Here is a 13,414-nt window from a genome sequence, read left to right on the forward strand (position 1 = left end):
GAGTTGTGCATGTGGGACTGAGTGTTGTGAATGTGTGTGACACCATGTGTGAATGTGAGTGTGAGTTGGTGTGACAGTGTACGGGTGTATGTGAGTGTGAGTGTGTCAGTCACTGCCTGAGTGTGAGTTGTGCGTGTGGGACTGAGTGTTGTGAATGTGTGTGACACCATGTGTGAGTGTGAGCGGGAGCGGGAGTGTGAATGTGTAAGTGGGAGCACGTGCATGAAAGCGTGTGCGTGACAGCATGTGTGTGTGACTGCACACACAGAAGAATGCGGTAGGCTCACCTCTGGTCTCACAGTCCTGGAAGGAGGTGGCACCCTCGAGCTTGGTGAGCAGCCCCCCTCCGCAGGGGAAGCAGCCGGTGCGCCCCGGCTCGGGCTGGTATGTGCCCAGGGGGCAGGCCTGGCAGGGCTTGAAGCCGTCGGTGGAGAAGAAGCCGGCAGAGCACTGGCCTGGAAGTCAGAGGTCATGGCTCAGCCCCTGCAGAAGGCTCAGATGCAGCCAGGGCCAGGGGATGCTGTGGCCTGGGTGGTGGGAGGCCTGGCCCCCAGTTGGGATGTGGCCTTGGCCAACCGGGCTTACATCTCCTGCCAGTAGGAAGAGCTTCGGACGTGGCCTTGCTGCTACACTGGGACACGCAGGCCACATGCAGCGTGAAGGCATTTAGAGGCACTCTTCCCAGGGGGCAGGCCACACTGGTGTCTTCACAGGAGGTGGTGGGGCAGTTAAGGCTGGCCCAGGGCTAACCACCGCCCTGTCCATCTGCAGGGCTGGCCCAGAGCAGAGGAAGGAGGGTCCGTGAGGCCCCCAGAGGCACAGCTGGGGCAAAGGGACAACAGGAAAGCCGGTTTCAGCTCCACATAAAGAATGCTCTAACATTCCAGCAGAAGCTTAGGATGCAGAGGGAACTCTGGCACTGAGAGAGGGGTGTGCTTGGTGCCTTCTCGGCCCAGACCCTGGAATTCTGGGCTTCTAACTAGTAATTAAGAGTTCGGCTGCTAACCAAATGGTCGGCAGTTCGAATCCACCAGGCGCTCCTTGGAAACGCTATGGGGCAGTTTCACTCTGTTCTATAGGGTTGCTATGAATTGGAATTGACTTGACGACAATTGGTTGATTTGGAACCATGATGATGCTCCCACCAGTGGCCACCCTGTGCTCTCCACGGACACCATTCCTCCCTGGGGTGGAGGCCACACTCCTTGAGGGGCTGTGGGCCAGAGGTCGCCCGCCAGCCTGCAGAGTCTCAGGACTGGGCTCTGACCTCTTCTGTCTCCTGGAGAAAGCGGGGCAGGAGGCAGGTCCTGTAGAGGTCCCCACTGCCCTAAGGACCCCACCCCACCCCCGCAGGTGCCCATGCTCCGCAGGATAGTGAGCCTCTCCCAACCTGTTCCCTTGGGCAATGCCCACAGGGGTGCAGAGAGGGAGGCTAACAGGGAAGCCCATTTCACAGACGACATGAAGCAGGACAGAAAACGCTCTCTGCAAACCAAACTGTGCTTGGTAAAGTGAAAAGGGGCTTAACAAACCCTCTACAGGACACACTGTAAAGCTCTCTGTGTACAGCAGACTTCTTGCCCAAGTACACAGCATACCCCATAAACCATCCTGATGATGACGGCGTGCTCCGTAAAATGTAAAATGTGTGGTCAACCAGAAGGCAGGTATGTACCTCCATTATAAACTGCGAGTTATCTGTTAATGAGAGTACCTGTAAACTGTGAAATCCTTTCCAAACTGCATGGTGTAAACTTTTACAAGTCCTCTGAATGAAGGCAGAGCTTGTTCACTACAGTGCGTGCTCAGCTGTGTGTGTGTGGGGGCTTTGGCATCTATGGTATACTAACTGCAGTGTCCTCTGAACCATGTGGGGGACTTTGGCATCTGTTGTGTACTCTAAAATAAGCAGTAGTTGCACTGAGCTTGTGAAATGCTTTGGAAACAGCAAAGAGCTTCACCAAAGAGTGCTCTACAGTCATGTGGGGCACCGGGGCCTTTGCTTTGGGGGCCTCAGTGGAGATAGGAGAGCCCCAACTGCCCCGTTCGCCTCTCACCTCCACACTCGGACACGTTGTGGGCACCTGCCAGGCTGAGCCCGTCACTGCTGGGGCACGGCGTGCAGCTGAGCTGGCCGTCCATGTCCTGGTAGGTCCCCGGCGTGCAGGGCACACACTTGCTGTGCTCACCGCTGAAGTAGGTGCCAGGGCCACAGCTCACTGCAGAGGCAGAGGAAAAGGATGCTGGGGGAGAGCGGGGGCCGGGTGTTCTGTCTGCTGGGTGCCACAGTCCAGGGCTCTGCTACCAGATATGGCACAGGTCTCATTCCTGGTGCTTAGAGGACACAGATGGGCCCCAGGCCTGTCCCAGAAGAGTTGGGACTAGGAACCAGGCAGCAGACACCTGTGTACACCCTGGAGGCCTGACCCTGGTCTCTTCCTCCTTCCCTGCTTCCCTTCTCAGGGTCCTCTGAGGGCCTCCGCCTCAGCCTATATTCCTCAGGGCTCTGCCTGGACCTCTTTTCTTGCTCTGGTGATGCCAGACACGGACAGCTTCCCATCCTGCCTCCAGCTCCAACTTCCTGGCCTGTTCACCAAACTGCCTCCTGGATGTCTCCACCTGATGCCCTGCGGTCGTTTCATCCAGAACTGAGCCCACTCCCCTCCCCTCCCCTCCTCTCCCTCCACCTGAGGACATGGGCCGCAGAGAGAGGCTGGGGAGGTGCACAGACGCATGGGGAGAGGGGCCTGGTGGTTGAAGGAGTGAGGCATAAGGGGAATGTGTGGGGTGGGGGCTGAAGAGAGAGTCAGCATGCTTGGGAGACTGGTTATATTCAGCAAATAAGTAAACGGGAGATTTAACAAGTAAGCTTACTGAGCAAATAAGTAAACTTACTGAGTAAATAAGTAAATTACGGACAAAGGGAACAAAATTTCTCACTGCTGGAGAAAATATTTACAAACATGTTTGGGGGATGATTACAAAGAACCCTGAGGTACTGAACTGGAATTAGGGGTATTGGTGTAAACTCATGGTTTTGTAACACACACACACACACACACATCTATAGAAATAGTATAGATGCATATGTGTGTGTGCCTGTGTGTGTACATAAATACCTACGTGTATCTCTTAGCTCTGTCCACTGAGAGTCCTAGAAGCAATGATATCTCAGTAGCAGTGAGCACCCAAGCACCCAGATGTTGGTGTCTACATATCATCCTCTTTTAGAAGGAACCAGGGCCCTTGGACATTTGGCAGATCCCAGGGCCTGGGGCAGGGAGAGTACAAGTTGAGTCTGAAACATCTTGTAGTGCCAGAAAACAAGGAAATGTTCAATGAATGATGGGGACGTGTTAAAAGGACACAGAAGCCAGCTTGATGGGGAGTGCACTGGCTAAACCGGGGACAATCTGGGCATTAAACTAGATGACAGGAATGGATTACAACCCAATGAGTAAAAGAGGAATCGGCTGATACATCTCTTCCTCTGAGAAGTCTCCTTCAACCACACCCCACCCTGGGCAGGAGGTCACTCACGCACCCCCCCCCCCCCCCCACACTGTGGCCTTATTGCCTGCACTCTCCCATATGAAAAACACAGGCAGAGAGCCTTGCCCAGGGCCTGGCACCAGGGCCATGCTCTCTGAATGACAACTATTGCTATGAGTGCTATTGTTCTTCTCTCTGGCGGGCCTTTCTCATGACCTCGTGTCTCTCTGTCCCCTCCCCGCGTGTCTGTCTTCCCTGTGTGCCCACTGCTGCTCACCCAGGGTGCATGTGGAAGGAAGGACAGAGAACGTTTGCCAAGTCCACCTTGGAGTGGCCACAGGCAGGGACTCACCACACTTGCCATCCTGTGGCACCTGGCCTGTGCTGCATGTCCCCTGCCCCTCCATGGTCTTGGCCGGCCGCTGGGCCACCTCGTACTCAGTGCCCGAGACCTGGACGTAGAACTGCTGCCGGTTGATGGATTTCCGCAGGGTCTTGATGGCAGCCTGCAAGCTCTGCTCTGCTCGCTTCCGCATGCAGTCCACCTTACAGCTGTCTGCAGGGGTGGGAGACGTCGAGTGAGAGTAACCACAGGCATGACAGCCCCAACACTACTAGGAGCAGCCACCCACGGAGAATGTCCCTGTGCCTGGCTTGGCTGGGCCTCCACTGGTTACCTCACCCAATCCTCACAGCAACCCCAGGGTGAGGGGCCACTGCCATGTCCATCTGACAGGTGAGGAGACTGAGGCTTGGACAGGTGTGACCTGAGAGCTGCGTACACACCCAGGCCTCTGCCCACTGCATCACATCATCTTCCTGGAGCACAACCCACTGAGCGGGGACTTCTCCCTGCCACTCAGACACTGCTCCCAGGAAAATGTCCAGCTCTCTGGCCTGGAACCCTAAGCCTCTCGCCATCTGGCTCCTGCCTGCCTTGTCAGCCTTAAGCCCCAACACTCTGACCTCACTGTCAACTCCACTTTTAGCCACCCTGCCTCATTCACTGTTCCCTGACCTCTGTGCCTTTGCGCATGCTATTCCCCCTGCCTGAATGTCATTTCCTGCCATCTGTTCCACCCGACGAACTTTGACTTCAAGCCTTGATTCAAGGGGTGCCTCGTCTGGGAAGTCTTCCCTGGCCTCGAACTGGGGAGGCCTCAGCTCTGAGCCCGTTTGTCTCCACACCTGCTCCATCTGATGTCTCACGATCACTGGGCAGTTTGTGTCCATGTCTACCTCCCCCTGGCCTGGTAGCCCCGCCATGGCAGGGACCATAGCCTGGTCCCATCTTCCCGCGGCACCCAGCCCAGGGCTGGGCACACACAGCACATGTTTTTCACAGATCTCAGCTCCTTTGTCACACTGAATACTCATTTGCAGCCAAGCAGGAAGTGTTGGGGTGAGGCAAGGCCAGCATTCCAAGTCACCGTCTGGAATCTAGGAGGGACAGGTCCTGGGCTCCACCTTTCAGGGAGGCTGCAGGCATTATCCCTTGCAGGCCCTGGTGAGGGTGTGGAGGGCTGGGGCTGGCTGTCTCTGTGGTCCCTTGACCCCTCTCCTCTCCTTGTCCCTGGGCTGCCTCTTCCATCCTGGGCTCCAGGCGTCTGTTTGGGTCCCCTCGCTGGCCTGGCCGGCCTCTGCCCCCAGTAGCTGTGGCTCAGCTGGGATCCCTCAGCAGGCCCACGAGGGAGCCCCTCACCCACCTGAGGCCTCCTCCATCTTCACTTCCACCTCGAACTCTGCTGTGATGTGGGACACCTCCTTGGACAGGGACTTGCGGCCACGACGTCTCTTCTTGGAGGAGTCACACTTGAGGGTCATGAAAGTCACGTCGCAGTTGTCTGGACAAGGGAAGGGATGGCTGTGGCGTGGAAAGGTGGCAGGGAGCAGGGACGCTGGCAAGGGGCCCGCCTTGGCTAATAGTCCACGGTGCAGATGGGGAAACAGGCTGGAGAGGCTAGGGCGGGCCCCAGGTCTCAGGAGGAGCGGGTGGCTGAGCCCGTACCCGCTGCACACCGGGCACTGGTGCCTACTTTACTGAGGAAGATGTGCAGCAGCCGTGGGCTTACAGAGGGCCTGGCCCCGGGGACTCGGACCCCAGGCCATTTCTGCTGAGGGCTGTGAGTTTTGTCAGGTTGGAGGAGGAATCTTAGGATCTTCTGGAATCTTCAGGGAAATAGGGCTGGGATGCTTCCCCGGGCCCTTCCCCTGGCCTAGCATGTCCTTGGCCTCCCTCAGGCACTCAGGCATCACTGGGTGAACCCTGGAACCCGCCCACTTACATGCAGGCTGCTGAGAAAGTCCTGGCTCTGGGCGAGCAGGGACAGTGGACCCCAGGGGTGCTAGAGCATCCCCTTCCACCTCAAACGCTGGCCTTCCTCCCAAGAGACCACTGTTGTCTACAGTGCGCCAGGCATGGGACCACGGTGGGGAGGGCACAGGGTCCCATCCTCAGAAACCTACCTCCAAGGTGTGGGGGATGCCCCCTTCCCCGTGTGGGCTGGCACCAGGACGGCCACTCACCCAGCAGTGGCTGCCGTGGCACCTCCTTTGCTCGCTCGTGGCTGCGTGGCCAGAGGTGGCACTTGGCATCTCTGATCTTGAAGCGGGCCTTCTGCTTGATGGGGGGCGCTGCTGGGGCATCTGGGAAAAGCCAAAATTCCCCCAGGTGGTGGCCCTTCCCACAGGCAAGGAGGTGGGCGGGGACAGGGGCTGCCGTAGGGAGTGTCTGAGTGTCTGGGGGTGACAAGGACAGATGCATGGGGAGCTGGGGCTGTGGTGGGTCACTCTGCCCCAACAGCCCTCCCCAGGGTGGGGGAGATGCCTCTGCCCCATCTCTCTCTGCAGAGCCTGAAAAAGTGGGGGTAGTGGGGTCAAGTTCAAGCCCAGGAGCAGCACGGCCAGGGAGGGGTCTTCTGTGAGAAGAAAAGGAATGCCTCTTGGCTCCTCCCCCATCACCAAGACAGGAAATGAGGGTCAGGACAGAAGAGAAAGGGAAACAAGGAAGTGAAGGGGATTTGAAATACTACACCAAAAAACCCAACCCGACTCAGAGCGACCCGTACTACCGAGGCGCAGAAACCAGAAACGCAGATTCCTCCAAATAGCAAATCACAACCCTCGCCCGGGACTAAAAAATCCTGTTATCACTTCATGCACGCATAAAGCGTACACACGTGCCACCTTGGTATCGAATCCAGCACCCTGAAGAAGAAGAGCTGCTGAAGACACGCCCCCTCTCCTAAGCTGGGGCAGCAGGCCCCACCCTGCTGCCTGAGGCCTACCACAGTGCCGGCCTCCCGGCTCTCCCCATGCCTCGCCCTTCTGAGTACAATGAGGGAAACTCAGACAATGGGAGACGCTAGAACCTGACAGCCACAGCAGATGTGACTCGCTCTACAGACACAGCATCCACAGACTCAGGGCATCTTGGAGCCCTTGAACGACTCTGGTATCACGGGTCAGAACCTCAGGGCCAGAAGGTCCCTCCCACAGTCCATGGCCCTGGGCTGGGACTCGGCCTGTAGCCTACTGGCTTCTAGGTCCTGGCCCTGCTCGTAGCTCCCCAGGACCTGTGTTGGGACCTCCCTCTCCCTCCAGCAAGGTGCTGGAACGAAGTCAACGGGTCACCCAGGTGTGTGTGGCACGGGCAGGCCAAGGGGCTACCTGAGCAGCTGGGCTCGGAGCTGGAGGTGGTGCCATTGCGCTTCTGCGGCGTCTTGCCCTGGAGCCCTGGAACACCGCAGCTCAGGATGTAGCTGTTCTCCGAGTCTGCAGAGGGGCCAGTGGGTGAGGTGGGCCTGGGGGTACTTCTTTTCCAGGTCCCCAGGTCCCTGGGGCCTCAGAGGGGTCACTGAATGAGATGCAAGTCAGGACTGACCCTACGTCCGTGCCTTTCCACTACGCGGCCACACAGTAAGGGCTGGGCAGGAAGGAGCCTACTGAATCTACCTTGAAGGACTCCGAGGCCCTCAGAGAACCAGATGGTGCCAGGGTCCCTCAGTAAGTCAGGCCAGGGTGGGCCCTTGGTTCTCAGGCTGAGCTATCTCCTGGAGACCAGCAGGGAGCAGGGCTGGACCCCAGGGGAGGAGGCCCCCGCCCAACCTCCCATCCCAGCTGGCCTCAGGTTACCTGGCATGAAGAGTGTGTGGGCCGGGCAGGAGAAGAGGCAGTTCTCCACGCCACCCGCCTTGCTGCAGGACAGCTGGGCCCGGGGCGAGGCTTTAGCCCGTGAAAGGCACTTGCCCGTCTCTGAGAAGAAGGAAGACACAGAGCGAGGGCTTGAGGGAGAGCAGGGTGGAGGCTTTTCCTGAGCATGGACCAGCTGGGATTCCCATAGCACCTCTCTCCTGGGGCCAGGCTGCCTTGGTGGGAAAGGACCCAGAGGTGGCAGAGCTCAGATCCATCTGGACATGTGGGGACACGGCCCAGAGAGCATGTTTGCTCCCTCCTCCCCCTCAGACTCTAGTCCAGGCAGTCCGTGAGAGGGTTCACATCCCACTACCCCGGGCCGGGTTCTCCAGAGTAGGTGCCTAGTGGGAGACTGCTAGTTTAGATGATCTTCAACACACGGCTGAACATTTTCAAAACGCCTTAGAAAGTAAATAATCTACAAATAAAAATAAACTCATGGCTCTCCAGATAAAACATCTAGCCTCCTAAATAAATACAAGAGCAAAAGTCCTCTGTTCCCAAAGGAACGCAAGCCCATGTGTGGCTAAGAAAGGGCCACCAGAAGAACCAATGTTCCATGTTTGTGAAGAAACAGAAGGACAAGTATCCACACATTTCCAAGGGACACATTAAAAAAAAACAAAACACAAAAAACCACTGCCGTCGAGTTGATTCCGACTCATAGCGACCCTACAGGACAGACGAGAACTACCCCATAGGGCTTCCAAAGTTGTAATCTTTATGGGAGCAGAATGCCACATCTTTCCTCTACAGAGTGGCTGGTAGGTTTGAACTAGCGACAATCTGGTTGGCAGCTAACTGCTTTAAACACTGTGCCACCAGACCCAACAATTCCCTGCACTTTCTCTAAATCAATCCCCAAAGAGAATCATCAATAAATACAGACAACAACACAGCTCGCTTGTTCACATGGGGCCCCTTGCTGGAGAGGCAATCCACCTTGGGCCCTGAGCATCCTGGCATGTTCTTTCTGAGTACGCCAAGAATGTACACTCCTGCGCGCATTTTACCCAGGCCACCTCAGGGTTGTGTTGCAGCGAGAAACCTTGAGGGACAAGATAACGTCACTCCCCAAAGAGCAGGCATGCTAATTGCTCACTATAAAAGCAGTGAATTTCCCAAGTTCAGTAATCCTGACTTTGACACAAACCCATGGTGGGTGTACCTGGGCCCCTCCACATCACCCCCACAGGACTTGATAGGGGTCAAGAAGAACTGATGTAAACATGCTGTCATGCTGCTTGCTGTGCTGTGAGGAATAAAGTCCTTTGTCTCTGACCCAGGAGACTCATGTCTTCTGTCACATCCATGGAACAGTAATAGGAGAGCTTACGTAGCTTATAAGTAGGGTAAAATCTCAGACTCTGACTCCACCACGTATACCATTATTTCCACTATGACAGCACATAAGAACCCTCTGAGTAAAGTTTAAATTGCCTAAAAAGCAAGAAGGAAGGCAAACTGATTGGCATTAAGTACAAAAGAGAAAGAGAGAGAGAAGAGTAATTCTGCCTTAAAGTAAGAATGTCTGATTCTGCCAAAATGTGGACGAAGATAGTAAAAGGCAAATTTGAGAGTGCAAAGCTGTTGGGAGAATGGTCTGCCTCTGCACTTCCCATCCAGGCTGCCTAAGTAAAGGCTTGGGCCTACAACATTCTCTGATAAGAAGGCTGGGAATTGGGTTGCCTTCTCTCTGTTCCTTCCCCTTATCAGAGAAGGCTTCCCCTTGTTCTGGCCACACAGTAACTTTCTCTGTCTCTTGCACATGTGCGGGCACCATACGGCACCTGGCCAACACCACTTCTATATCTGTTCCCAGTGGGGAGAAGATGGGGTCTCTCATACTGCAGCACAAGAGAAGGAACATGCCAGATTGTACGTTGGCCACTAGGGGTGGACTGAAGGGGAAACAGGTTTTGCGAGGCTGAACATGAGCACCCTCATGTGGTGCGTTAGTTCACTATAGTTTGCATTCTTATGTAAATCCCTGGCATGTAGCCACTATTGTCCACCACCACTATAAAACCTCTGCCCTTCCATTGCAAGGCATGGAGATCTGCTTTGGTCCTGGGGCTGTCCAGGATTCGCCTCATCTGTAAACTCCTTTGCTGCCATCCTGGTGTTGCCTGCCTCTTTTTTTGGTTTCTGGGCACTCTCCGTTCTGGAAGCAAGTTTCATGTTACTGGTCCATGCCTGGATGACAAGAAGTTGTAGAAAGCTTGAGGGGAAGTGAACTTTCTTTGCTTTGGTTTACTAAAACCACTCAAGTATTGTGACTTTCTAACTATCTTTGGTTCTTTCCCAGTTTCCAACCTGTCCCAATTTCCTTTGGGACTGTTGTCAGAAGACACTCTTCCTTCTCTGTGACCAAGCCCCTACACATGTAGAGGGGAGGGGTCGACTCTGCAAATAGAACTTCCAGGTAAAATATACTGACACACTGCCAACCAGTCAATTCCGACTCATAGTGACTGTCATGGATTGAATTGTGTCCCCCAAAAATATGTCTATCAGTTTCGCTAGGCCATGATTCCCAGTATTGTGCGATTGTCCATCATTTTGTCATCTGATATGACTTTCCTATGCGTTGTAAATCCTGCTTCTATGATGTTAATGAGGAGGGATAGGCGGCAGTTATGTTAATGAGGCAGGACTCAATCTATAAGATTGGATTATGTCTTGAGCCAATTTCTTTTGGGATATGAAAGAGAGAAGCAAGCAGAGAGACAGGGGGACCTCATACCATCAAGAAAGCAGCACCAGAAACAGAGCGCATCCTTTGGACCTGGGGTTCCTGCACAGAGAAGCTCCCAGTCAAGGGGAAGATTGATAAGAAGGACCTTCTTCCAGAGCCAACAGAGAGAGAAAGCCTTCCCCTGGAGCTGACTCTCTGAATTTGGACTTCTAGCCTACTAGACTATGAGAGAATAAACTTCTGTTTGTTAAAGGCATCCACTTGTGGTATTACCATTACAGCAGCACTAGATAACTAAGAGAGTGACCCTATAGGACAGAGTAGAACTTCCCCATAGGGTTTCCAAGGCTGTAATCTTTATGGAAGCAGACAGCCACATCTTTCTCCCAGGGAGCAGCTGGTAGGATTGAACCGCTGACCTTTCGGTTAAGAGCTGAGCACTTAACCACTGCACCACCAGGGCTCCTTAAAATATACTGCAGAGGGCTATTTTTAGAAGTCCCAGAAAATTCTCCTACACATGATTCATACTATAGCTGATAGAAATCTTCATATACCTACACTACGTAAGATTCAAAACCAGAATCCCTGGGGCAAAAACTTCCATGACGCTGGTGGAATAACTGGAGCAGAGCCTGGAAAGAGTCCAGATTGAGTCTTCCCAGATTACCACAAACTTTTCTTTTTGTACGAACATGCAAACATTAGGCCATGCTCTAGGGGTATAAACAACATGGCAAGCAGTAATGATCCACAGATCTCCTTGAATAAGCCAAGGCTTATTCTCCCTGCCTGAGAGCAACTGCCCCAAAAAACCAAAACCCATTGCTGTCGAGTTGATTGCAACACATAGCGACCTGCAACCTCGGCTAAATTAGATGAAGCATCATCAGATCTTGTACTAGCTGTTGCTGTTGTTAGCTATCGAGTCATCTCCGACTCATAGCAACCTTATGTATAACTGCTTGGTCCTGTGCTGTCTTCATCATTATCGGTATGTTTGAGCCCATTGTTGTGGCAATCCATCTCACTGAGGGTTTCCCTTGTTTTTGCTATCCCTGGACTTTACCAAACAGCATATACTTTTCTAGTGATTGGTCTTTCCTGATGACAGGTCCAAAGAAAGCAAGCTGAAGGCTTGCCATCCTGGCTTCTAAGGAGCATTCTAGTTGTATTTCTTCTAAGACTGATCTGTTCATTCTTCTGGCAGTCCATGGTATATTCAATATCCTTTGCCAACACCACAATTTAAATGCATCAATTTTTCTTCTGTCTTCCTTTTTCATTGTCCAGCTTTCACACGCATATGAAGTGACTGAAAAGACCATGGCTTGGGTTAGGTGCACCTTCATCATCAAAGTGACATCTTTGTTTTTTAAAACTTAAAAAAGGTCTTTTGAGCAGATTTGCCCAATGCTATATATTGTTTGATTTTTTGACTGCTGCTGCTTCCGTGGATATTGTTGATTCAAGTAAAATGAAACTGTATTAGAATCACCTTTAAATCTCAGATATCACATGCAGTATGATTCCTATTGTGAACTGAAAGCCAATTTTTTTTTTCCTGCTTGTCAATGAACTAATTATGGTGTCTTGTTATTTTCTCCCTCTCATATTACCATCAAGCAACTCTTTCATGCCTTCCTGAAGGAATAACTCATCTTTGGGTTTCTTCAGAAGTGTTCATATCCAGAACAGATCTTTTGGACACTCCAGTACTAAATCCTGACTTAATATTGTTTGCTGAGGGTCTTAGCTTAAAAATGAAGCTGTCCTAAATTCATATGGAAGTCCAAGGGGCCCAGAACAGCTAAAACAATCTTGAAAAAGAAGAACAAAAGTTGAAGTACTCACACTTCCCAATTTCAAAACTTACTACAAAGCTACAGCAATCAACACTATGTGGTCCTGGCATAAGGATAGATATATAGACCAACGGAATAGAATTAAGTGTCTAGAAACAAACCTTCATATTTACCATTGACTGATTTTTGACAAGGGTGCCGAGACAATTAGATGGAGGAAAGAAGAGTCTTTCCAACAAATGATGCTGGCACAACTGGATATCCACATGCAAAAGAATGAGGTTGGACCCCTACCAATACCATACACAAAAATTAACTGGAAATGGATTAAAGACCTAAATTAATAGCTAAAACTATAAAACTCCTAGATATAATACCTAAAGCACAAGCAACTAAAGAAAAAAATAGATAAATCGGACTTAATCAAAATTAAAAGCTTTTGTGCTTCAAAGAACACCACCAAGAAAGTGAGAAGACAACCCACAAAATGGGAGAAAATATTTGAAAATCATATCTCCTATAAGGGACTTGGACTTCTATATAGACTACATAAAGAACTCTTACAACTCCATAATAAAGGCAAACAACCCAAGTAAAAAACGGACAAAGAATATGAATAGACATTTCTCCAAAGAAGATACACAAACAGCCAATAAATGCATGAAAAAGATACTCAGTATCATTAGCCATCAGGGAAATACCACAATGAGATCCCATTTCACACCTACTAGGATGAATATAATAAGAAAGTCAGATTAAAAACGTGTTGTTAGGATGTAGAGAAACTGGAACCCTCCTATACAGCTGGTGGGAATGTAAAATGGTGCAGCAACTTTGGAAGCCAGTTTGGTGCAATTCCTCAAAAGGTTAAACACAGAGTTACCATATTACCCAGCAATTTCACTCCTAGGAATATACCCAACAGAACTCAAAACATATGTCTACACAAAAACTTGAACATCAATGTTCATATTATTCATAATAGCCAAAAAATGGAAACAACCAAAATGCCCATGAGCTGATGAATGGATACACAAAACGTGATAGATCCACACAATAGAATATCATTTAGCAATAAAAACGAATGAAGTACTGATATATATTATCACACGGCTGAATCCTGAAAACATGCGAAGTGAAATATGCCAGTTAAAAAAATCACATATTTATACAAGAAATGTCCAGAGTTGCCAAATCCATAGACAAAAGTAGATTAGTGGTTGAT

General features: G+C 51.5%; 1 protein-coding gene across 1 annotated transcript in view; it reads right to left on the minus strand.

Moving 5' to 3' along the window:
- SCUBE1 (signal peptide, CUB domain and EGF like domain containing 1) overlaps positions 1–13,414 on the minus strand; it is a 153,491-nt gene that overhangs the window by 9,148 nt on the left and 130,929 nt on the right. Inside the window, exons 8-14 of the mRNA XM_004379994.1 lie at positions 7,627–7,746; positions 7,162–7,266; positions 6,019–6,138; positions 5,199–5,336; positions 3,845–4,048; positions 2,058–2,219; positions 288–455 (exon numbers count right to left, since the gene is read on the minus strand). Coding sequence (XP_004380051.1) covers positions 288–455; positions 2,058–2,219; positions 3,845–4,048; positions 5,199–5,336; positions 6,019–6,138; positions 7,162–7,266; positions 7,627–7,746 — 1,017 coding nt within the window. The remainder of the gene's footprint in view (positions 1–287; positions 456–2,057; positions 2,220–3,844; positions 4,049–5,198; positions 5,337–6,018; positions 6,139–7,161; positions 7,267–7,626; positions 7,747–13,414) is intronic.

Source organism: Trichechus manatus, unplaced genomic scaffold, assembly GCF_000243295.1.
Source record: "Trichechus manatus latirostris isolate Lorelei unplaced genomic scaffold, TriManLat1.0 scaffold00069, whole genome shotgun sequence".
NCBI lineage: Eukaryota > Metazoa > Chordata > Mammalia > Sirenia > Trichechidae > Trichechus > Trichechus manatus.